Source organism: Berghia stephanieae, chromosome 1 (assembly GCF_034508935.2).
Source record: "Berghia stephanieae isolate SIO BIC M18660-M18661 chromosome 1, UCSD_Bste_1.3, whole genome shotgun sequence".
NCBI lineage: Eukaryota > Metazoa > Mollusca > Gastropoda > Nudibranchia > Aeolidiidae > Berghia > Berghia stephanieae.
The window spans coordinates 105,800,542-105,827,362 of NC_088360.1; the positions used below are offsets into that span (position 1 = coordinate 105,800,542).

Below are 26,821 nucleotides of genomic sequence, written 5' to 3' on the forward strand. Positions count from 1 at the left end.
TCTATCATCAGGGACTAAATAAAGAACACTGTACAGGAATCTTGCTGTTGATCGAAGATAATCGCTATATAAGTGCAATCATTATTTTTTTAAAAGCTTTTTTTGGGGTTAAATTAATGTTAATAGAGACTTTCAACAAATCATAATTTTGGACTTAGACTTAGACTTAGACCGTAATTTATCACGTGATCGCTTATTATAGAAAGGGAATTCCTTAGTGACGAGTGCAAAAGTATGTCACTTTATTGTCGAAATTTTTTTGTCCGATTCGCACCCTATTTATAATGCAGTTGGCTTAAAAACGGTTAGTACCATTTAGAATTATTGATTTATGTCGATATCTTTTCATCACAGACCTATGTATGTAATGCATTATGTATGAATTTCTTTGGGGTCCCGTAACGACCTCCAATTGTCCAGTGTCAGTCGGATACACGATGACTTCGGCCTCAGGTGTCTGTTCGCACAGAGATGCGTCCCTCAAGAAAGCAATGAACCAATTTTCTCAGCTAACGCTTGCATTAGATTATTTTCCCTGTGTTATTTATAAAAGAGGACATGTTTTTGTCAATAAATGTATTTAATATTGAGGGAAAGTTGTCTTTGAAACTTTATACGGACTGTAAGCTGAGCTAACTATTTAGAAAAAAATGACCCAGATTTTTTTCATAATTTAGATTCAAATGACCCGAACTATGCGAGAATTCACCCTTATGCTTGTCATGCGCATTCAATAGGATTGGTAAACATTTGAGTGTATTCCTCGTAGACCTGTGCTTGTGTCTGGATGAGACTTTTAGGTAATCTCAAACTAAGTACTTTGACGGTGGTCTCTTGGAATCTACATCTGTTCCCTATTTGAACCAATTCCCATTTGTCTTACCCTTTCTTTTGTGCTTTAATTGTAATTCTAGAACTTTTAACTATCCCATTTTCTTCCTTATTACTGGCGCTGATATAACCTTAATGTTTGCAAGCGCCGTAAAACCATTAAAAACAAAACAAACAAAAACAAGTACATTGGTGGTATGCTCTTGGAATCTACATCTGATCCCAATTTGTTCCCAGTTCCCCTATGTCTTACTTTTTCTTTGGTGCTTTAATAGTAATTCTAGAACTTTTTTTCTCTCCCTGTTTACTGGCGCTGATATAACCTAAATGTGTTGCAAGCGCCGTAAAACCCTTAAAAACAAACACACGTGTTGCAAGCGCCATAAAACCCTTAAAAACAAAATAAAAACATTTTTACTTCTAAATCATCTCTCTCTTGTGTTTTTATAGTTATATTTCTTGTTTTGATATCTTGTAAACGTTTGAGTGTATTCCTCTTAGTGGGATCCTGTGTTGATATCTGGGTGAGACTTTTAGGTGATCTCAAACTAAGCACATTGATGGATTGTACTCTTGGAATCTACATCTGTTTCCTATTGGAACCAATTCCCCTTTGTCTTACTTTTTCTTGGGTGCTTTCAAATTAAGTAAATCTAGAACTCTTTTACCATCCCCTTTTTTCCTTTTTACTGACGCTGAAAAAGCAACCAAAAACAAACAAACAAACAAACAAAAAAAAAAAAAAAACAGGAAAAAAAATATAGAAAAACATCAAAAAAAAACCCCAAAAGACCCAACCAAACAACATCAACAACAACAACAACCCCCCCCCCCCCCAAAAAAAAAAAAAAAAAAAAAAAAAAGAAAAAAAAGCTGCCTATAGATTTTTAGAAATACAGTAATAAAATAATAACTTCACAGAATTAAAAATAAAACAAACTAACGGGGAAACCCCCCCCCCCCCCCCCCCCAAACTCATTCAGCAACTCTAAACACAAAGACATTATTTTTAAAGGAAAAAAAAACACGAAAAGTAGAGACAGCCGGTTTTGTTTCAAACTTTCTATTTATTTCTCTTTTTGCCGTATTCTGAAAAGTCCCGTCTTTAACATTTTGACTAGAAATACGTGTTTTCTTCATCAGAGTAGGACTTCAGTTCTGTAGGCAGACATTTTGGTTTTATTTTGTGTGTAGATTTACTTTAAATCATTTTGAGCACGTGTCAAAGGACTGGCCGGTCAGTCGGTATAAAGGTTTTTCTCCAAAATACAAGGATCTGGAAGGAAAATGAAAATCACTTTAAAGGCACGATTTATTATTTATTTATTTATTTATTTATTTTCTTATTCATTTATTCATTTATTTATTTATCTATTTATTAATTTATTTTTATTTATCTACTTATTCAATTATTCATTTACTTATTTATTTATTTATTTATTTATTTATTTATTATTTATTCATTTATTTATTTATTTATATTTATTTATCTATTTGTTTGTTTATTTTTTGTTATCTCTTCCAAAGAATTCGTCATTGATTTAACACACTATCATGAGCGACAATTGATCACTTTAAAGATACAATACTCGCTGGATTATAACGCGCTCTTGGGAAAATCCAAAAGGCGTGCTGAAATCCGATGCCCATGGGAGATAGGTTGTTATGTAGATCCAATTCGGTCACCCAGCTCCAACGTGTCGTATTGCAGATCGGAAGGTACTTGGTTCTAGCCTCTCTCGGCGCATAGTTGAGTCCTTGCTAAACGGCTCTTTACTCACATTCTCTCACCGTACTCAGGTGTAAAGTAAATACCTGGCCGATAACAGCGTTGTACAATCTGTCGGAAAAAAATTGCAATTTCGCCTAAAGGGGCGTCATGTCTCGTTCTACATGTTACATGTTGCTGTTGGTCAGGGACCTCTTGTAAAGCGCTTTGAACACGTTAGTGGATAGTGCGCTATATAAATACTCTATTTTACGCTCTATTTATATACTTTTTGTTTGTTTGTTTGGTTTTGAATTTGTTTTTGTTGTTTTTTACAAAAGAAAAGTGCAACGAAGTACTTGTATTGATGGTACGGTACGGAAGGCGGCATTGCATCTTTTTGTCTCTGACACAATCTCTCATAACGTTGACGTTCAGAGAGGATGTAATCGGCATCGACAAGGGAGAGCACTCCCACTTTAAGCAAGTCCTCAGCGTCCAAGTGATAAAGGCGTGTCCCGTCTATCTCTTTGCGCCGAAACAAATCGCTGTATCTGTGAAGAATGGAAACGTACATACGTGGTATTTATGAAAGGCTAGTTTATTCTTAACTATGTAAAAATCAGTACACAAGTCTAAGCAATCCACTACTACTACTACTACTACTACTACTACTACTACTACTACTACTACTACTACTACTACTACTACTACTACTACTACTACTACTACTACTACCTACTACTACTACTACTACTACTACTACTACTACTACTACTACTACTACTCTACTACTACTACTACTATACTACTACTACTACTACTACTACTACTACTACTACTACTACTAACTACTAACTACTACTACTACTACTACTACTACTAACTACTACTACTACTACTACTACTACGTACTACCACCACACTACTACTACTACTACCACTACTACTACTACTACTACTACTACTACTACTACTACTACTACTACTACTACTACTACTACTACTACTACTACTACTACTACTACTACTACTGCTACTACTACTACTACTGCTACTACCACCACCACTACTATACCGTCTGAATCCGATCGAGGTTAGCCAATTCCCAACGCACTCCGGTGACCAACAATAAAAGATGGGCTGTTCAAACAGGGGTTCTACCAGACTAACTCCTGACATTGGGTTCATCTGATGAGCATAGACTGATCTGTACTTGTAAGTGGGATCCATTAAACTAGGCTGACACCGGAATTGACAACGTGCAGGTCTCATGTTTTCCCTATCCCTTCCTTGCAATCCCCCTGTTAGATACTGAACGAGATAACAAAGAAATAATAGGCTTCAATAGTCATGACGTCACTTCCCTCATAATGAAGCATAGTAACTTAGTAATGGCTCTAAACTATCGGAAAAATGGCGGACGTCCTTATGATAAAGGTGTATCCAGAGGAGAAAAACATAAATATGATCATGTTTTGACTTTTATATCATATTCTGATCACATGACATATGAAAAGTTCTAGCCAGCATGAAGAATAACAAGTACAGGTTTTCTTTGTTTTGAACCACGCTGCTCGCCGTGACATCAGACTTTTGAATCCAATTACACAGTTCCGCGCGCCATAATGAGATGGCTTCTCCTAATCATTCCATTTAAAATGAGCTTTTATATAGAGCAATATCCACTAAACGTGTTCAAAGCGCTTTACAAGGAGTCCCTGCCAACAGCAACATTTAACATTTATGACCGGACTTGACGTCTGTTAGGCGATATTACAATTAATTTTTTTTTTCAACAGAGACAACGCTGTTAACAGCCAAGTACTCGTTTTACACCTGAGCACGGTGAGAGAATGTGAGTAAAGAGCCCTTTTTAAAGGACTCAACTATGTGCCGAGTGAGACTCGAACCCAGGACCTTCTGATCAGAAAGCGAGTGTCATACCATAAGACCACATAGCCACACTCAGATATCATTAAGGTATACAGATGATCCATTTACAAAATAAATCTAAGTCATTCTGATGTTCTGAACAAATTTTATGGAAATAAAGAAACAATGCCCTATTCCGCAATGTGCTAGGCAGGCAATGATCAATATGAACCAAATATAATGAGACATAGATAATGATATGCACAAGACAAGTATAAGATTATATATGGAACACAATAGACAGTGCACAAGGCAAGAACGATAACACTACACACTCAACGTGTGTAGTTCAAATTAGTAATCGGACATCAGATGACTTCTTCTTCTAGGTTCCATGCCTGATCCAGGCTTCGGATACTGCATGAATTATCTCTCTCCATTCCTCCCTGTCTCTTGCTTTTTCAAACAGCTCTTGGATTGTTAGGTTGGTGAAGCCCTTCAGTTGGTCTATGAGTGTTTTTCTTTGTCTCCCCCGGGCGCGTTTACCAGGTATTTTTCCACAACTTGCCAGGTATTCATTCTTATCTTTCCTTACTATGTGTCCGAAAAAGGATAGTTGTCGATCCGCTATTAAGGGCATTAATTTCCTTTGTTGGTATGTTTGTTTAGTTTTAGCACTTCTTCGTTGGTTTTGTGTGCAGTATACGATATTCTCTGCATCCTTCTCAAACACCACATTTCAAAAGCTTCAATGTTCTTTTGTGTTTCTGCATTTGTAGTCCAGCTTTCGCATCCGTATAACAAGATTGGCCACACGTAGCACTTCAAGACTCGGAATCTAATCCCGAACGATATCAATACCAAAGAAAGCAGGTGCAGTCAGATGCGAAATCAGATGACTACAAATGACCAAAAGTCTGATGTCAACAGGAATCACCAATTTTTTTCCAATGCAAATAGGTTTCAATAGTCTGATGTCACGTCCGCCTAGCAACGACCAGCTTGGTTCTAAACAAAGACAATCGGTACTTTTATTCTTCATGCTGGCTAGAACTTTTTCGTATGATTATGTGATCAGAATGTAAAAAAGTCAAAACATGAACAGATTTATAACGTTTTTCTACTCTGGATACACTTTTATGCTCGACGGAGAATAAGGGCGTCCGCCATTGTTCCGATAGTTTAGAACCAGCTACTAAGTTACTATGGGTCATTACGAGGGAAGTGACGTCACGACTGTTGAAGCCCATTTGGGGTTAATAGTCTTCCTTCAGAGCTACCAGGCCCATGGAGCCGTGAGTTTATCCCGGTTTCCGTAGCGCGAAATGGACAATAGCAATTGCTTACAACCATTTGGACAGGGCGCTAGTCAATCGCAAATTACTTTCCTCCGGGATTTAACAGACCCAGCTACCCAATCACTGTTGGGTGGACAGCAGGGGGTCAGAAAAAAAAATATCGAGTGTACCCGGGATTGATCTCGGACCCTTTGCTTGTGAAGCGAGTCCTCTCCGACCAACCGAGCTATCGGAACCCCCGTTAATAGCCTTGCCCAAGGAAAAATAAAACGAACGTGCCTGAAGCGAGCTCGAACAAGGGGTCTTCCAAGTTACAGTGCAATGCTTTAACCATTCAGTCACCCTCCCCCCCCCCACCCCCTCTCATTTTAAAACACTTATTTACACAGCTTTATTATCTGTTCTAAAAGTCACACATGTCTTTGTCAATAATTTGTGCAACAGTCTGTAATTTCAATCACCCTGTCTTATCTAATAATATAAGCTTTTAAATAGGGCAATATCCACTTAATGTGTTCAAAGCGCTTTACAAGTCCTGACCAACAGCAACACGCAATTTGCAGAACGAGACATGACGCCTGTTAGGCGATACACAATTATTTTTTCGAACAGAGACAACGTTGTTCACGGTCAGGTACTCATTTTACACCTGAGTACGGTGAAAGAATGTGAGTAAAGAGCCTTTTCCAAGGACTCAACTATGCGCCAGCGAGGCTCGAACCCAGGGCCTTCCGATTCGAAAGCGAGTGTCATACCATGCCAGAAGACCACTGGCTAGCCGCACACAACCAGGGAATGCATTATTTCCACCAAACTCGTTCTTTATGCTCTATTTGGTTTTGACCATGGACATTTATATAGCGCATCATGTACCCAACGTGCTCAAATCGCTTTACAATCAGTTTCTGGTCAACAGCAACACTTAACATGTAGGACGTGCCATGACGACACCTGTTAGGCGATATTACATTTCTTCGGACAGAGACAACGCTGTTAACGACCAGGTACTCATTTTACACCTGAGTACGGTGAGAGAATGTGAAGAGACACGACGGCTTTTAGTCGATATTACAATGTTGCTGGGTTTTTTTCCGACAGAGAAAACGTTATTAACGTTAAGGCACTCATTTTACACCAGGAACCTACAAAAAGGTACACGTCTTACACGTGTATTTACAAAGAAGAAATTGTATAGTGTACTACGCTGCAACAGTCGTAACGTCACTTCCCTCGTAATGACGCATGGTAACTTAGTAACTGGCTCTAAACTATCGGAACAATGGCGGACGCCCTTATGAAATATTTCTCCGACGAGCATAAAAGCGTATCCAGAGGAGAAAAACACATTATAAATCTGATCATGTTTTGACTTTTACACATTCTGATCACAAGACATATGAAAAGTTCTAGCCATCATGAAAAATAAAAAGTACAGATTATCTTTGTTTAGAACCACGATGGCCGCCGTTGCTGGGCGACGTGACATCAGACTATTGAATCCAATTAATTTATCATAAATAACAATGTGAAAATGAATGTAAGCTTCAATTCGTGCTTCCTTACAAAGGAGCACACTATTTACTAGTGCGGGGCGGTCCTTGGCAAGCTTAAGGACCACGGTCCTACGGTCCTTGGGAAATGAAGACCGCAAGGACCGGTCTCTAGACCGGTCCGTTCATTCTTGAACCGTTAAAGACCGCTACACGATGAAAACCGTGGCCTACAGGAGTAAAACACACGGAGTAGTCACACTCATTTCAAATTGTAACCTAATTAGAGAAGAGGGGTAATGCCTTCTTTATTTGCTCACCGTACTTCATTGTTACTGCGATAATTTAATAAAATTTGAAATTTATCCCCATTAACGGAGATAATGGCATCGCCCAAGGCGTTGATCGAGTTGTTCGTGGCGTTGATACACACACGCAACTCCTACCCCCCCCCCCCCCTCCCCCCCCCCCCCCACACACACACATTAGAGGGCAGCGAGCATTGAAGAGTAAGAGAGAGACGTGAAGTTATAATAAGAGGGGGTGGATGAGGTGATAAGAGGGGTCGATGGTGACTTTTCGCCAGATCTAACAAACTCAGCTACCCATTCATTGCTGAGTAGACAGGGATTCAGAAAAAAATCGACTGCACCCGGGATCGATCTCTGGCCCTTTGCGTATAAAGAGAGTGCTCTATCAACTGAGCTATCGGGGTCCCCAAATATTCTATTGGACCTTTTAAAAATACAGACGTTATAACTGGTTTTTTTGGACGGAAGAAACTAATGAAACTCATATTACTTGATTAGTTAAAACACCAAACGAAATTTTAATATTATTGTATTATTTTAAATGACAACAATGCGATAGAAAGGAGTGGCGACAAGAGATGGACAAAAGAAAACAAAAAATCAGACTTGCAACTTGCTAGGTCGACACACACACACACACACACACACACACACACACATCTTTAGTAGTCACATACATTTCAAACAATAACCCATTAGAGAAGAGGGGTCATGCCTTCATCATAGATCATTGTCATTGCGATCATTATGGTGTAGTAAATGTTGAAATTTACCCCGTATAATGGAATCGTCCAAGGCGTGCGCCTCCTGTTCCCCCATCTCACACACGAAAGGGCGGTTTGCGGAGTGGAGGGAGGTGGTCGTCTGCCTCTATGGTCGTCTGTGTCGTTTAGTGTATGGCAAAGGGGGGTCATCATCATTGCCTTTTTCACCCTGGGTCAGGGTATAGGCCACAGACAAACAGTTTCCATCCTTCTCTATCCTGAGCCAACTTTTTTATCTCATTCCAGGTCTTACCACTTCTCTGTATATCAGCTTCTTTAATTCTTCTCCATGTTCCTCGTGGCCTTCCCTTGATCTTCTGCCCTGAGGGTTCCAGTCCAATACTTTCTTTGTTATAGTTGAGTCATTCTTTCTAAGCGTGTGTCCAATCCACCTCCATCGTCTTCTTCCTATATCCTCTCCCACTGGTTTCTGCTGTGTTCTTTTCCATACTTCTTCATTTTTTATTCTATCCATCCATTTTATTCTGAGTAGCTTACGCATGCACCTGTTTACGAAAATCTGTACCCTCCTTATACATGCCTGTGATGCGTTCCAAGTTTCACATCCATACAGTAGGACAGACTTCACGTTTGAGTTGAAAAGTCTTAGCTTTAGTTGAAGGGAGATATCTTTAGTTCTCCAAACTCTGTTCAAAGATGTGAATGCAGCCTGTGCCTTTCCTATTCGTGCTTTCACCTCTGCTTCCGTGCCTCCATCCTTGTCAATTATACTTCCGAGATAGCAGAAAGTGTCTATATCTTCGAGTTCCTGATCTTTTACTTTGATCTGCTCCCTTTGACGAGTACCTATCCTCAAGACCTTTGACTTTGCAGGGTGAATTCTTAGACCAATTGATTCCGAGAGGCTGTTTATAATTGTGGTTTTTGCTTGCATCTGGTCCTGGGTGTGGGACAAAAGAGCCAGATCATCTGCAAAATCCAGATCATCCAACTGTGTCCAGGGGGTCCACTGAATCCCATTTCTTCTCCCTTTGGAGGTTTCCTTCATTAGCCAATCAATGGCAAGGATGAACAGGAATGGAGAGAGCAAGCATCCCTGCTTGACACCAGTCTTAATTTCAAAGCTGTCAGTAAGCTGATCTTCATGTACAACCCTGCAACTTGATCCTTCATACATTTCCTTAATGAGGTTTACTATCTTTTCAGGGAGTCCATAATGTGCCAGAATTTTCCACAATGTTGCTCTGTCAATACTGTCGAAAGCCTTCTCGTAATCCAGAAAGTTGACAATAAGAGGAGAGTTCCATTCTATAGACTGTTCCACTATGACTCGCAGAGAGGCAATCTGGTCGGTGGTTGAACGGTTTTTTCGAAAACCTGCCTGTTCGTCCCGCAGTTTAGCATCTGTTGCATTCTTAATTCTCTCTAAAATAATACGGTTGAAAACCTTTCCTGGGATAGAAAGAAGAGTGATGCCTCGATAATTATTACAATTACTGAGGTCCCCTTTCTTTGGAAGCTTGATAAGATGTCCTTCCTTCCAATCCTTTGGGAATATCCCGTCATTCCAGATTCTCTCAAATAGTGGGTGCAGGGCCTCAGCATTTCTTTCCGCATCAACTTTTAGAGCCTCCGGTGGAATCTGGTCTGGTCCAGCAGCTTTCCCCCTTTTCATCTTGTTAATGGCACCCACAATCTCTGCTATCGATGGTGGATCACAGCTAATTGGTAGCTCATTCCTTGCAGGCAAAATTTCTGGCTGGTTGTCTGGTGGTGGTCTGTTCAGAAGGCAGTTGAAATGTTCCCTCCATCGTTCAGATTGAGCCTCTTTTCCAAAAATAGTTTTCCCATCTTTGTCTTTGACTGGTACCTCTGGTTTCCCATAATTTCCAGCAAGTGTCTTGGTAGTTTGATAAAGGATCCTCATGTGTCCTCCAGTCGCTGCTGCTTCTGCTTTCTCTGCAAGTCTGTTCATGAATGCTTCCTTGTCTTTCTTCACAGATCTTTTGACTTCCTTAGCTATGGCTCGATACTGCTCTTGTGCATCCAGTCTCGAAGCCCTTGTTCGGCTTGCATTCACTTGTTCCTTCCTTGTTCTCCTCTTTTCAATAAGGTCCAAGGTGGTTGGACTTATCCATTCTTTATGTTCCGATTTCTTTACCCCCAATACCTCGTGGCAAGTTGTTATGTAGACTTCCTTGATCTTTGCCCAATGTGACTCTACATCTACAAAGGGGGGTGGGTGCGATTAATTAAGTGGGATGGGTGGTGATTGGTGGAAGATAGGCAAAGGACCGAGGCAACGAATCGCTGGGGAAGTAGTATGGCGCGAGACCGTTGAAAGGTGATAAGAAGTGAGGACCGCCGGCGGTCTTCCTCTTTGGGACTGGACCACGGTTCACAGCTAAAAGACCGTGGGACCGGTCCTCGGTCCGGTCCTCAGCGCGGCACTACTATTTACTGCCCATCAGTGTTTTTGTTTATTCATCTTAACAACGCCACTACCACATTATCTCATTCGTCTGTAGTGTTTCATTCATCCTGTTTTGTTGATAAAGGGGAAAACCCGAAACGTCCATTTTATCTATTTTAGTATATTTTTGAATTGAAGTTTACATTCAATTTCACATTGTTATTTATTTCTTCGAGCTTCGAGCAGCAACATTTACATTAATTTATCATAGAGATCACATTGCCTGATTTAACACATTATTTATAAACATGAATATATTGTTTCAGAAAAAATACACGGTTATTAACTAAAATCGCTGTTCAGATCAGATAGACAAAAACGGGAGATCTTCCGAAAGCTCCTCGGTCTAGCATCTCTTTCAATTAGTATTTTCACCATGGGTCTTTGCCAGTCGTTTATTTCAATATGTCAATATACAGTAGCAATTAAAACACTCTAGAACAAACCTTGACAGATTAGTGAAAGATCAAAATGTCCTATATGACCATCGTTTTGGTTATCAGCCGCCAATTTGTTTTTTGAAGTATTGCATGGTAGTGCAAAGCAGACCACTAAAGATTTTCCATTTTATGGACAATAAAGGGGAGACCTTCCGAAAGCTCCTCGTTCTAGCATTTCATTCAATTTCTATTTTCTCCGTGGACCTTTTGTCATGCGTTTATTTATTCAATTTGTCATCACATAGAAGCATTTCTAAAACTGTAGAACAAACCTTGATAGATTTGTGAAAGTTTAACATTTCCTAATTTGATTAGTTCAGAGAATATTTGGGTTGTTTCCCTTAGCTCGATGAGCTTTCGGAAGGCCTCCATTTTCTTTGGATTAGTTCAGGGAATATTTGAGTTATTTCCCTCAGCACGATGAGCTTTCGGAAGGTCTCTCCCTTTTCTTAGGATTAGTTCAGGGAATATTTGGGTTGTTTCCCTCAGCACGAGGAGCTTTCGGAGGGCCTCCCAAAGATTTTTCATTTGATGGACAATAAAGATTTATAACTATTGTCTTGCTTTTATACTTTGATTTTAATCATGAATCAGAGTTACCTGAAAATATATGCCTTTGGCATCCAGTCTATAGATCAGGAGCGTAAACAAAGGAAGGAAGCTGCTAACACGTTATGATAATTGAAACAAGGTCTCACAAAAACTGCCAGTCTGATTTCTCCATCTGCATACAGTGTCCCATTCGCCTAGTGCCAATTAATGCTCAATGCATACAAACTGTGGTGTGTTCATTTCAATTTAATTGTGTGACCAACGGAAGTGCATTTCTGTGCTTTTTTTCTCTCAGTAAATTCATTAAATAGATCGATCGATGAAAATGTTGCTGCTTGAAGCTCGAAGGAGAAAAAAAACCATAACAATACGTATTGAATTATAAGCTTCAATTTATTAGACGAAGACAGATACTGTGGACGTTTCGGGTTTCCCCTTTATCAACAAAACAGGATGAATGAAACACTACAGACCATGACGTAACTATAGTCGGCCATGCTACAGACGAATGAGATAATTATATGTACTTATTTGCAGGTCTGGCTATCCAGATTGCCACGGCCACATCGTTCTAATGGAAATACTCTCAAACGAAAGCAAAATATCGTCCATTACTACAAGGTTAATACGAGCCCATAATTGGATCCGGGTGATGTACACTTATTTGAAGGTCTGATAACCCAATTCTTTATGGGCTCATTGTTGTAATGGAACTCTCAAAGAATGACGCAAAATATTTTCCACTACAACAATGTTAAACTATGCCCATATGTGGATTCAGATGTCAGACCTGTATATATATCTACGTCGGGTCCGGTTATTAAACCAGCAACTGTGCTCACGCCGCCAACAAGAATGGAAAACGAGATACCTATGTTTAACAGAAAGTGAGACACACTGTTTCATATCATATTTTTCACATGAGGAATCGCTTTTCATAATATATAAAAATTGATGTCAAAAGTTTAACAAATAATCATGTTAGATTTATACATGGATGCAGGTATATTGAAGTATTATTCAAACATGGCTGTTAAAAGACAAAGTTAAAGGAAAAAACTGACCAATCTCACATAACATCAAGCGAAGACCACTTCAGTCAAAAGAAAACAAACAAGCCCCCAGACAAGACAAGACCCAAACAGACAAACAAAAGCAAAAAACAAAAACAAAACAAAACACACAAACGCAAAACAAACAGAAAGAACACCCCTCCCCCCCCCCCAACCCCCCACCCCCAATAAAAAAAACCGCCCCTCCCCCCTCCCATCAAAACACACCGACACAAACATGAGAATCTCAATTTGAAGTGAATAAAGGGCGACAATTGAAACACAATTTTAAAAAAAACCAATGAATGAATATTGCGGACATTAAAACATCTTATTTACATATTTTATTTAGTTTTAGGGAACATCAGCTTCATCCATTAGTATGTAGGTGAACAGACAGTAGGTCACATAGCCCGGAAGAGAATCGATTCTATTGGAGGCCTAAAAACTGGGCCTCAATGAATCTGTACGAATTACGAAACGTTTAAAACGCTTTTTAAAAGTGCCTCTCTACAACTATTTTTATTGAGAAATTATATTTTTCATGATTCTAGTTTAAATACATATTACTCTGATGATAGCTAACCTTGATTATAATTGCTTAAATCACAGATGGGTTAATTAAGGGCAATTCAAATTGATAGTTATTATTTTGTAAACAGTACGAAATATCAAGAAGAAACCCCATAAAATCTGAATATTTCTAGTTCTATGACACATTGCCATATTTATGGACAATAAAGATCTACTATTATTATTATTATTATTTATTATTATATTATTATTATTATTTATTATTATTATTATTATTATTATTATTATTATTATTATTATTTATTATTATTATTATAAATAAGATAATAATAATAATAATAATATTTTTTTAAATAATAATAATAATAATAAGGATGATTATCATGACATGATTACTACTTATTTCTAAGAAGACTATATCTATTTCATATTTCATTGTTATTAGTTGTTAGTTCATATTCTCCATTAGCACTGACATGTACTTTTAATCTAAGTCTATTAACTTAAGAGTAATAGTAGTGAGGGATAGAAATGCTATTATTCACATTGTTGGAATACAACTTGACAAGTAGTCTAGTAAGAAAAAGAAAGTGAAAAATATCCAAATCTAAGGGTGTCTACTTACATGCCATGAATATCACAACCACAAATTAATCCTCAGAAATATTTATCCAAATAAGAAACACACCATAATCTTAATCCATTGGAAGAATAATCCAGATGATTCCATTTCATGATACAATTTGTACCTCACTCTGCGTTTAACGGGCTTGTGACCGTCACAATCAAAATGTGGCCGCATTAAGGTTTTTTTTTTTATTTTTTTTTTTATTTTTTTTTTTTGTTTTTAAATAAATAAATACATAGAAATACATACATGGCCCTGTAAGTAATATTGGCGATTCTGAGGATATAAGAAGAAAATTATTTGAGGGTGTCTCTGAAATTCGAGAATTAATATTCACATTCATGGACATAAAAATTTAACATTGGGGCATGGGGGGGGGGGGGGGGAGAAAGGATGCTTGATAATGATGTCTTATGTTGATGTCAGCTTTCTTATCTTCCTTGCACTCCGCTCAACATTTCTTTCCTCCACATTTTCCCTGCAATAATTCTTTAGCAAAATATTAACGAGTCTTGAAATTGCAGCGTCTGGTATGGAACAGTCCAATCTGAAAAAACGAGGAAATTCTTTGAATAAATTAAGATATCTACGCCTACATGATAGCTCCACTGTCTGTCTGAAAAATCCAAAACACAAGAGAACAAATTGAAAAAGTCCTTCTGAAGGACAGCTCAAACCACCACGAGAAAGCGTTGCTGTAAAAGAAGTAGTCTCAGTGGGAAACGATGACATGTTACCTTGGAGATCCGGGTGTTTCGATGCAATATAACCTGCAATATAAAAAAGAGGCATTGTCTCATCAGTTGACAATTTACTAGGAAAGTCTGGAAGTGAATCTAAAAGCAAAATATCATTGTCAGAAAATGGAAGGTCACATAAATTACAAGCATGCGGTGCTCCACTGTAATCAACATCTGTTGTCATGCTCTCCAGCATGAGCTTGGCACGATCAATGGTATTGGTATGTGAGGCATTCTCTACTGAAATGTAATAGTTACACCCTGCTGATCTGCGTAAGTGACCAAAATGGCTTTCAATATCATCCTGTTGAAAAAAACCAAGAGCGACATAATCATGATGGAGACTGTTATCTGAGGACAAGAGAAAATTTGCCAAATCAATAAAGCACTTGCAGGTCCAGAAGAGAGCCTTGGCTGTATCTGCTGTAAGAGAATGCATACGAGGATTAGAAAGTGGAGTAAGACGTAATGCGATATCTGCCCATGAGTTCAGAATATCCAGCTGGTGATGCTCCTCATCCCTGATTACTGCCATATCAGGATCTCGAAGTCGAGTCTGTCGGAGAGGATCTTTTGTATTGAAAACTTTCCATAAACATATCACATTATCAATGAATATAGCCGTATCTTTCCATGACTGTGTCGAAGCTGATGAAGACTTGAGGGCTGCACTTGTTTTTTCTGAAAAGACATCAAGAACAAGAGAAACTTTCTGCTTTTCGATGTTAGAAGGCCTAAGACAAACATTATTTAATTTAGACATGCGCAATGAAAATTCAGATGTTTCATGATCATATAGTGCGATCAAATCAGACCATTTAGCCATCTTCTTGTCTGTGGGGTCAGGACTATCTAAAGGTGAAAAAGCAATGGTACCAGTTCTTTCTGAAATCCAATTATTACGTATGTTCTTTAACAGGTGAACTGGATCATAAATCAAAAAAAGAGGTTTGTGATTAGTTGAGATTGGGGGTTTAGCAATCCAAGGCTTTTGCTCATCATCTCTGTCAAATTTCTGAAAAAAAGACTGATTTACTCTATTATTATCACATACAATGGCGACAACATTTCCTCCACATTCCTCCACAGTTGTAATGACTTCAGCAACCTGTTGAAATTGAAATTCAGAAGTTAATGAATGACACGGAACAAGTCTGGCAAGGAAAGATTTTGAACCAAAAAAACATTTCACCATAATACCAAGCATTGTTGTAGCTGCTCTGTCAGGATAATCATGAGCATAACCAAAGACTTCACCACCACGATACGACAAAGAGGCTTTGATGTAAATTTCATCCACAATCAATATACATCCCCGGTTGCGCTCACTGATGCTCCTGAAAATAGAGGTAAATAAAGCTGCATCACTCATATTTTTGCTGACAGCAGTAATTTTCTGTAAAGTAGAAATGGATGGTAATTGTAAATAATTCCTAAGCTGTGAATATAGAGAACGAGACAATGAATACCAACTAAAAGCAGTAAAAAGGTCCTCTGTGGAGTAAATGCGTTTATTTTTAGAGGCATTAAGAATGTGAACATTACGTTGTAGAAATTTCACCTGTGGAACATCTTCATCATTGGAAATGACATACTTAATCAATGCATCAAGCCCACTCCAACACTTCACTTGCTTGTCACTAGAAATAAAGTCTGGATAATTCTTTATTTTTCTGACGCCCTTGTAGCATTCAAATGATAAAGCCAGAGAACCTGAGGAAGATAATATATTAAAAAACATAGAAAAATCACAGATTGGACCATCTCTACGTATACTACAGAAAGTGTAGAGCCCTCTTGCCTTTTCAAATCCAACAACACCTCCTACAGGATGGCCAAGAAGCATGTCAATAAAGCGTTCATGAAAATCCTTTCCATCAAGCGAATCTCTTGCACGAAATTCAGCCATTTCATCAATAACAACAGCTCTTGACTCTGCTGTTGCTCTGTCTGTAGTACGACAAGTATGTCTGCCAGCCTGTAGAGGGATACAAGATTTTGGAACGTTAGGGAAAATAGAAGGTGGATTAGCAGGTCGAAAGGCTCTTCCGACGGTTCGAATCATTTCAGTGTCTTTCGGCCAATGTAAAGAACACACGCCCATGTTATCAGTCACATCCTCAAATTTCAATACATTGGGCAGACGTGAAATCCAAAGCCTTTTTGTTTCATCGTCAGTTGGAAAACGATAAACAGAAATCTTTTCATCTGATGCGGATGGTGGATTATCGCGAGTGGGACGATATCCACTTCGACAATTTACGACTGAGCACTTCCTCCCCATTTTATATTAAATCCTGTTGGAAATCACAAACAAATTAATCCTGAAATGTTAGAATGCTGTGGAAATAAGAATCATTTCATAAAAATCATTCTAAAAAGGGAAAAAAATCAAATTTAACAGACTCTCATCAAAACACGCCATGTCTGATAACATTGGATGAGAAAGAGAAAGTAGAAATCTTGAGCCTTGACAAAACGAGGTTTCACTGCGGATTCTATGTCCGGTATGTAAGAGCTCCCTGATTAGTATGTAACTTTTCATCAGAAAATCTCATCCATATTTTAAATTGATTCTCAAACGGAAGTTACGCATTTTTAATCTGTTTACCCCAAGTTTATAATTTATGACAAATAAAAACGATTCATCATCACGACTCAAAAAGTAACGAAAAAATGTCACAATATTGTGTAGTATCTCAATAATCCAACAGAACAAGTATTTTCTATAGTTTTGATTCTTCTTATTTTTGTATAATCACGTCTGCTTTGCCAAGTGTGTGGTCATTTCACTTGCCATTTATTTTATAATTGAAACAAAATTACTGAAAACAATATCAATAATTGAATTTTATCAATAAGTGGGCCAATGCACTGCACTGAAGCACTGCAAACCCCAATTTTCCCGGTCGCCGTGATGCTGGTTTTGAGGCAGCGATCACAGATACTGTAAAATTGATAAAAATTTTCAACAGAAAATATCAATAACTCTGGAGCAATATGTCTTAGAGAAGCAAATAAGATATTTACTTAGATACTACTTAGAGATACTTAGTAAGTAAGTAAGTAAGTAAGTAAGTATCTAAGTAACAGAACAAGTATCTTCTATAGTTTTGATTCTTCTTATTTTTTATAATCACGTCTGCATTGCCAAGTGTATGTTCATTTCAATTTAAATGTGTGACCAACCAAAGTACATTTTCGTGCGTTTTTCTCCCCATTCAATAGATCGAATAAGGTATCTAAACTAAACTAAACCCAACGCAGATAGTGTTAAAGATTTCAAACATTGTTTGCCAAGTATCTGTGACGTAGTCAAACTTGGCATCGAAATCGAAACAACTTTTTATCCAATTTTAAGGGAAGCCTTCCGAAAGCTCCTTCACCCCCAGTATTCTTTGTTTTTTTTTAAAATGTTCTAGTAGGGGGTTTGGGAAGAAGGGGGGGGGGTGGCTTTTTTTAAATAATGTTTTATAATGGGGTTTGGGAGGGGGGATGCTTTAAAAGAAATAGTTAACCCCTCCCAAACCCACTACTAGCAAATTATAAAAAACAAAGAATACTGGGAATGTAGGAGCTTTCGGAAGGCCTCCCAATTTTAAATTTGATAAACGATTTTCATATTTAATATAAATTTATAGAAATTTAGGTGCACCATCATCACCATCAGCATGTCTTGTTGGTGCAACAGCAGCCATGCACACAAAACATCCTTCGGGATGCCCGAGCCAATCTACAGTTTGGAATGTGACAGCTGTAGGACGGATTGGTGTTCCCCAGGGTTTGAAAGCATGAATGAGATGTCGCCCATATTTCATGCGGATACACGAAAGTAAGTTAATAGATAGTTCGAAGTTGGCGTCACTCGGGTCATTGTTATTGCTTAGAGCTTAGAGATGATTTCCAGCACATGTTCTCAATGATCCTCTTCGCTGGACTCAGGCGTCATCTTTGTTTCTTCCGGTTGCCGATTACCGTGAAGACAGAATGTAATGCTAGCCTTGTAATCATAGAAGATTTCTTTATTTTATCCTATAGCTATCCAGTCTGTTCTTAAATGAGTTAAGTGAATTAGCACTGACAACTTTCTCTGGTAGACTGAGAATTATTGCTTTTTGCCATCCGCGTTTATGAGTAATTCTCACTAAACTGTATTAACCAGACTATAAACGACCATGGTTACACACAGTTTTGTGTGTTGGCCAGTTAGACTTCCGGATGACAATGTTGTGAACTTCTTAGCCAAGTGCATACTATCTATATATTAGGGACGGTGCTAATGGAAGGTGCGCTGTCGCATACTTTTTCAAAACTCAGAGTGAACAAATAAGAGAGCAGGCGCTAGGCTCTGCTGTAAAAAAACAAAACAAAAAACAGTTGAGCTTTTATATCGTGCAATATCCACTAAACGTGCTCAAAGCGCTTTACAAAGGATCCCTGACCAACAGCAACACGTATCATAAAGAACGAGATATGACGCCCGTTAGGCGATAATAAAATAGTATTTTCGACAGAGACAACGCTGCTAACGTCCAGGTACTCATTTACACCTGAGTACGGTGAGAGAATGTGAGTAAAGACTATTTTCCAAGGACTCAACTATGCACCGAGCGAGGCTCGAAGCCAGGACCTTCCGATTCGAAAGCGATGGTCATACCACAAACCCACATAGTGATATTAGACTGCTAGAAGCTGTGGACTGTAAAAATTAATAAACAAAATAAATATAACAGCTTGAACAAACAAAAACAAAATACCAAACACGGGACGTTTCTGGCTCAAAACCATTCTTCAGCCAACAAAAAACAAAACAACAACAAAACAATAAAGACATAAATACATTACTAAATTCTAGTCTATCTGGAACTTCGACGAGTCTGACTTTCAGAACCGGCAAAGAAACATCCAGAAGCAAAAAAAAGTTTATACCCCCAAATATAGTTTGACACATGTTTTTTTTTTGAGCTTTAATATAACGCAATATCCAGTAAACTTGCTCAAAGCGCTTTACACGGGGTCCCTGGCCTACAGCAACATTTTACAATTAGGACGGGACATGACGCCTGTTAGGCGATATTACAATTTTTTTTCGGATAGAGACAACGCTGTTAACGGCCAGGTACTCATTTTTTTACTCACCTGAGAAAGGTGAAAGAATGTGAGTAAAGAGCCTTCTCCAAGGACTTCCCATCCAAAAGCGAGTGTCATACCACTAGACCACATAGCCGCACTAAATTCACCAGAGAAAATGTGAAGTTTCAAAACCCTCGGGGTATTATGTTCTCTGAGGTACACAAGACAAGCGTTTTCCCCCTAAAAACAAGGAAGTCCTTCAGAGCCATTAGGCCCATGGAGCCGGAGTTCACCCCTGTTTCTATAGCAGACGTACTTTCCGCCAGATTTAACAGACCCAGCAATCTACCATGCTGGGTCATGGGAGTCGGAAAAAAAATCGACTTTACCCAAGTTCGATCTCAGAAACCCTTTGCATGTGAAGCAAGTGCTCTATCGACCGAGCTATCGGGATCTCTATTTACCTCTTTAACTCACTCAACCCTTATACCGACGATATCCGTAGTTTACCAGGATTAATTTTACCCCATGCCTATTTATTACATTTTTATGAGACAAATTATAGGAGTACTATCAAAGGTAATGTTTTTAGTTTTTACATGTTATTGTTAGTTGAATAAAACTATCTATCCTACATGCTCATTTTTAATACATTTTTTTCCAATTTTGAAAAGTAGCAAAAATCTCTATGATTAAAAATCACCCTGTCAACAGCAACATTTAACAAGTAGGACGGGACATGACGCCTGTTAGGCGATATTACTATTTTTCGGACAAAGATAACGCTGTTAACGGCCAGGTACTCATTTTACACCTGAGTACGGTTAGAGAATGTGAGTAAAGAGCCTTTTCCAAGGACTCAACTATGCGCCGAGCGCGAGGCTCGAACCCAGGACCTTCCGATCTGAAAGCGAGTGTCATACCACTAGACCACACAGCCGCACAGAGGACTCAACTATGCGCCGAGTTAAGACACTAGATAAATGAAAAAAAAATCAAAAGCTGGCGTTTTTTAGTTCTCTGAATGATGAAAACGCAACTTGTGCGCCTATGTGGTCTTGTGGTATTACACGCTCGCTTTCGGATCAGAAGGTCCTGGGTTCGAGCCTCGCTCGGCGCATAGTTGAATCCTTGGAAAAAAGGCTCTTTACTCACATTCTTTCACCTTTCTCAGGTGTAAAATGAGTACCTGGCCGTTAACAGCGTTGTCTCTGTCCGAAAAAAAAAATGTAATATCGCCTAACAGGCGTCATTTTTCGTTCTACATGTTAAGTGTTGCTGTTGGCCAGGGACCCCATTGTAAAGCGCTTTGAGCACGTTTAGTGGATATTGCCCTATATATAAAAGCTCATTATAAAGCTCATTATAAACTTAGAAGATATTGAAAGTTGTCTCTTCATTAATTTGTCATGCAATGGCTTTCAATAAAACTGTAACAAGTGCTCATCACAAATTCACTGTTTTGACACTGTTTCGATACGATTAATTATTGATAATATAATAGTTGAAAAACAAAGAATAATTGTAGATGGTTGAATTAAAGCGACCCGCCATCGGTTAGTTACGCATTCTGACAAAATACCCCGATTAACTCCCTTTAATTTCCAATGCGCGATCGGCGTGTGGCTAATTAACCAGTTCACTACGTACTTTAGAAAAAAAAAAAAAAAAAAAAAAAAAAAAAAAAAACAACAACAACAAACAAACAAGTATTTACAAATTTGGCCAAGAAACTCGTTATTCAAATATATATATATCAATTTAAAGGACCCGCATCTTGGCGAAAACGGTCAAACCTGGAACCTACGCAACGTCTTCCTTAAAGTCCCAGGGTTGAGAGTTTTTGCCAGGATGAGGGTCATATAAATCGATCGATATTTGAAGGGCCAGATTTCTGGCCAAATTTTAAATATGGGTTTTTCCAGAGTACGGCATTATTGGTGTTGTTATTGTTCTGCTAACTTTTCCATGTCCCAGTTTTCCATATTTGGGCATTGTGTTTTTGGGTCGATTTCCCCGATTTTAACGCACGGATTGTAATCTGAGCCAATATTAGATACGCATATGTCGGTCGGCTGTGTAAGTTTAATCAGAGAGCTGAATAGGTTTAACAGCCGTGACGTCACTTCCCTCGTAATGACGCATAGTAACTAAGTAACTGGTTCTAAATCATCGGAACAATGGCGGATGTCCTTATGAAATACTTCTCCGACGAACATAAAAGTGTATCCAGAGGAGAACGACATTATAAATCTGATCATGTTTTGACATGTGAAAAAGTTCTAGCCAGCATTAAGAATGTAAAGTACCGATTTTCTTTGTTTAGAACCAAGTTGCTCGTTGCTCGAAAGTGACATCAGACTATCGAATCCTATTATAGAAAGGAAAGAGAAAGAGAGGTTAAAATGCTATGCTCAAGGGAAAATGTATATGTTGCAGCCCGAATCTCAAAGAAATAAATAACAATGCGAAATTGAATGTAAGCTTAAATTTAATAAACGAAAACAGATAATGTGGACGTTTCGGATTTCCCCTTCATCAACAAAACAGGACGAATGAAACACTACAGACGTGAAACACGCATTCGTCTGTAATGTTTACTTACATGGATGGCAAAAAAACAAAACAAAAAAAAAGTAAAATAATAACAAAGACCCGAGTGACGTCAATTTCGTTCTCTCTATATCACTCAAGTGCACAGCATATATAGTTTAATGATAACTTATCACAATAATGGCTGTCTATAAGAAAAAAACAAAACAAAGAAAGAGCTGAGTGACGTCAAAGCTGTTCCTTCTAAAAGTTACGAAGGCGACGGTGTAAGTGTAAGTTCAACGTCGCCTATCCCCCCCCCCCCCTGAATGGGAACGATCTATAGATAGAATGAAGCTGACGTCACTCGCGCCTTTGTTATTGTTTATTGCCATCCGCGTTTATGAGTAATTCTCACTAAACTGTATTAACCAGACTATAAACGTTCATGGATGCACATAGTTTTGTGTGTTGGTCCGTTGTACTTCCGGATGGCAATGTTGTGAGCTTCTTAACCAAGCGCATACTATCTATATTCATGTTTCCGTACAACCTAGTCATAATATATCAAATGATTTGTTGTTGTCCAATCATTGGACATTTCTCAATAAATATAAACACGCTGCCTTGTTTATGAAATTTGTAAACATACCAATGAGTCATGCTGAACAAAATAATGACTAATTGGCTTCAACAGTCACGACGTCACTCCCTCCTAATGACGCATAGTAACTTAGTAACTGGCTCTAAACTATCGGAGCAATGGCGGACGCCCATATGAAATATTTCTTCGACGAGCATAAAAGTGAATCCAGAGGAGAAAAACATTATAATTATGATCATGTTTTGACTTTTATACATTCTGATCACATGACATGTGAATAAGTTCTAGCCAGCATGTAGAATAAAAAGTACCAATTTTCTTTGTTTAGAACCACGCTGCTCGCCATTGTTGGGCAACGTGACATCAGACTATTGAATCCAATTGTGAAGTTCGATATTTCTCAAACTGTGAACACTTTTCACTGTATGGGTCATTTTGAGCACATTTTGCAATGTGATCAATGTCCTCGAGAACACGGAAATATAATATAGATCATCCCCATTGTTTTAAACGCTCTCAAGGATATCCAGATGGCTCATTGTCATGTATAAATGATATGCGTTTAAGTAAAATTTATACTCACCAGTTTTGACCGCCAGGTCAATCGTCGAAAAACACAAAACTGTGGGTAACCATTAATAAAGTATTGACATACACTAACTTGTCGCCTACGTAAATTAATATGTTTCCTTTACTCATCCCTAAGGGAAAAAAAAATTCTTTAGGGTCTACTCGAAGGGAAGACTGGAATAACCCGCGCGTCTGACGCAGTGCAGCGCCGCAAAGCGAGTTGGGGTTAGATGACTTGCTCAACTCCACACAACGTGGCCGGTAGTCAAACTCGGTACCTTTCAGGTACGAAGCAAAGACCAAACCACTAATCAACGCTGCCCGATTATGATATAATATAATATAATATAATATAATATAATATAATATAATATAATATAATAATATAATATAATATAATATAATATAATATAATATAATATATATATATATAATATAATATAATATAATATAATATATATATATACATAATAAATATAATATAATATCATTATAATATATTATATTAATATATCTACTTAAATACTAATGCTAACTGCCATTTTCTTTCCAATAAGTCTCTTGATGCCTGGGTCATGCCAACCTCCAGGACGACCGCCGTCTACCCTTCGAATTCCACATCCCAGTACGATACCGGGCGTTCTGTTATGGTCTGTCGATGACGTATGTCAGTGGTTAGTGTCTATTGGGTATCAAAGGTAGGTGGACATGTGTATGCCATTCGTTCGTTCCCTACTGCCTCCCTCCTCCCTCTCTCTCTCCCTTTCTCTCTCTCTCTCTCTCTCTCTCTCTCTCTCTCTCTCTCTCTCTCTCTCTCCATATTTGGGTATGTGGAGGTTTGTGCATTTCATTTCGATACCGAGTGTTCTGTTATGGTCTGTCGATGACGTATGTCAGTGGTTAGTGTCTATTGGGTATCAAAGGTAGGTGGACATGTGTATGCCATTCGTTCGTTCCGTACTCCCTCCCTCCTCCCTCTCTCTCTCCCTTTCTCTCTCTCTCTCTCTCCATATTTGGTTATGTGGAGGTTTGTGCATTTCATTTCGATACCGAGTGTTCTGTCATGATCTGTAGATGACGTATGTTCTAATGGGTATAGAAGGTTGGTGGTCATGTATAACCATTCTTTCGTTCCCTACTCCCTCCCTCCCCCTCCCTCCCTCTCCACTCTCTCTCTCTCTCTGTCTCTCTCTCTCTCTCTCTCTCTCCCTCTCTCTCTCTGTGCATATTTGGTATATGGAGGGTTGTGCATCCCATTTCGATACCGGGTGTTTTTAGTTTTTGTCTAAAGATGACTTGTCTCAGTGGTTAGTGCCTATTGGTTATCAAAGCTTTGATTTGCTGTTGTCACGTTTATTGAATGAAGGCAGTTGAATCAGTCAGCAAAGAAATGCTCAAAAACATTTGGAGCGCGACGCATCAAATAAAGTGCTGATCACACGAAATGGTGGACTCGTTGGAATCCATTATTGATGGATCTGGATTAATCTGTTGTCATTTTTCGAGTTCTGGTTTGCGTTCAACAAAACTTGAATTATTTCTTTTTAATTTAGCAAACATTCTGTGCTTAGCTGTGCTGTCTGTTTCTCCGTAAACTATTTTCTTATTGGTTCCAAACTTTTGGGACAATCTGTTTATACGAGACTAAGGATTTCTTTGTAGATACGGACATGTTATTCTCCCATTACGTTGACAACGTTTAATGTATTTTCATTTTCTTATAATTGTGATTTTCTACTCAATTTCCGACTTGAGAGTCACCTCGAAATCATGCAGGATAGGCGCGATTGCTTACATATTTATTATGTCATGATGTTTTAGGATTTCATCATCATCATCATCATCATCATCATCATCATCATCATCATCATCATCATCATCATCATCATCATCATCATCATTATCATCATCATCATCATCATCATCATCATCATGAACATCATCATCATCATCACCACCATCATCATCATCATCATCATCATCATCATCATTACCATCATCATCATTACCATCATCATCAGCACCATCATGACCATCAACACGATCATCATCATCATCATCATCATCATCATCATCATCATCATCATCATCATCATCAACAACACCGATGACATCACCAGCTCAATCATAATCCTACAATACCACAACAGGTCCTATCACCAAAACTTCAAAAACATGTATGGAATGCCTATATAAAATTGTATCCCAACACACTAACACATCATACAATAACTAAAACAACCATTAGCCCCTCTATATTATTATTTATCACGTACCGAATCCAAGATATAAATAGATACAGATAAAACACTTCATACATTGACCTACCAGAAACGACTACCAGTTTTGCCAGGTTGGCGGATTTTCCGCCAAATTGTTGGTCTAGATCTATATTACACAAACTAATTCAGAATAACCGAAGGTGAAAACAAAATCCGATAGTCTAACTCCCGCTCAAACAAAATCGAAACTCCGAATCTTCGTGGCTTTTAAAGGGTAACAGTTGTAAATATGTGAGTAGCGTTTAGTAAAACTTTTGTTACTGTTGATTTTAAGTGTTTTAAATCAAATGGCGGATTTTGGGAAAATACGCAGGTGAAGTAGAAAAAAAAGTTGGCGGATTTTGGCGGATTTCTGGCATAAAGTTGGCGGGATTTTTGCAAAGGCACCTGGCAACACTGACACCTATCGACGCGCTTTATCTTAAAATCAATTTAATTGTCGATATTTGCTGATTGATTACACGATTAAAATAGAAATTATGACAATATTTCTTATAATTTTACCATGGGCGAATGTACTACATATTTTATGGAAGATCAGCACTGGCCTATTCGAGTTAGACTGAAAAGCTGCGGCTATGTGGTCCAGTGGTATGACACTCGCTTTCGGACCGGAAGGACCTGGGTTCGAGCCTCGCTCGGTGCATAGTTGAGCCCTTGGAAAAGGCTCTACTCACTTTCTCTCTCCGTAATCAGGTGTAAAATGAGTACCTGGCCGTTAACTGCGTTTCCTCTGTCCGAAAATAATGTAATATCGCCTAACCTAACAGGCGTCATGGTTCGTTCTACATGTTTTGTGTTGCTGTTGGTCCGGAACCCCCTGTAAAGCGCTTTGAGCACGTTTTGTGGATATTGCGCAAAGTAATGCTCTGTATTTCTTTTAAAGCCTGAAAGTCTGTAAAAACCTCTCAGAATAAAATAAAAGTAATAAAGAATTTTGGTGGATTTAAAGATACCGTCAAACGGGGTAACTTTGGCCACTTTTGAGGAAATAATTTTGAATCGAACGATAGTAAATTAATATATCTTCAAACTAATGATTTTATTCCATGGGGAAGATAGAAGCGAATAAGCTGACAAATTTTGGGCGTGTGGTTAACACT

At 38.4% G+C, this 26,821-nt stretch overlaps 2 protein-coding genes across 7 annotated transcripts in view; one reads left to right on the forward strand and one right to left on the reverse strand.

Annotated features, from left to right (window-relative positions):
* Nucleotides 1-1,878: 1,878 nt before the first annotated feature.
* On the reverse strand, nucleotides 1,879-13,118 carry LOC144965125 (sterile alpha motif domain-containing protein 15-like). Of its 3 annotated transcripts, none has more exons than XM_078900103.1 (4): nucleotides 13,095-13,118; nucleotides 3,618-3,853; nucleotides 2,899-3,093; nucleotides 1,879-2,107 (listed from the first exon to the last, which is right to left on the reverse strand). In XM_078900103.1, exons 2-4 carry the CDS (start codon nucleotides 3,812-3,814, stop codon nucleotides 2,038-2,040), a joined length of 462 nt encoding a protein of 153 aa, XP_078756229.1. In that variant the 5' UTR covers nucleotides 3,815-3,853; nucleotides 13,095-13,118; the 3' UTR covers nucleotides 1,879-2,037. The 3 variants fall into 3 exon arrangements, with proteins under 3 accessions (XP_078756229.1, XP_078756212.1, XP_078756220.1); XM_078900086.1 differs by lacking the exon at nucleotides 13,095-13,118 and adding an exon at nucleotides 11,752-11,939; XM_078900094.1 differs by lacking the exon at nucleotides 13,095-13,118 and adding an exon at nucleotides 11,850-11,917.
* Nucleotides 13,119-17,239: 4,121 nt separating this feature from the next.
* LOC144962671 (uncharacterized) overlaps nucleotides 17,240-26,821 on the forward strand; it is a 17,701-nt gene continuing 8,119 nt past the window's right edge. For 2 of the 4 annotated variants that reach the window (XM_078895796.1, XM_078895799.1), the window contains exons 1-3: nucleotides 17,283-17,322; nucleotides 18,307-18,489; nucleotides 23,994-24,134. In XM_078895796.1, the coding sequence (XP_078751922.1) occupies nucleotides 17,285-17,322; nucleotides 18,307-18,489; nucleotides 23,994-24,134 (362 nt within the window). In that variant the 5' untranslated portion in view covers nucleotides 17,283-17,284. Of the gene's footprint in view, nucleotides 17,377-18,298; nucleotides 18,490-23,993; nucleotides 24,135-26,821 lie in introns of all 4 variants that reach the window. The other 2 variants (XM_078895797.1, XM_078895798.1) reach the window with 2 other exon arrangements.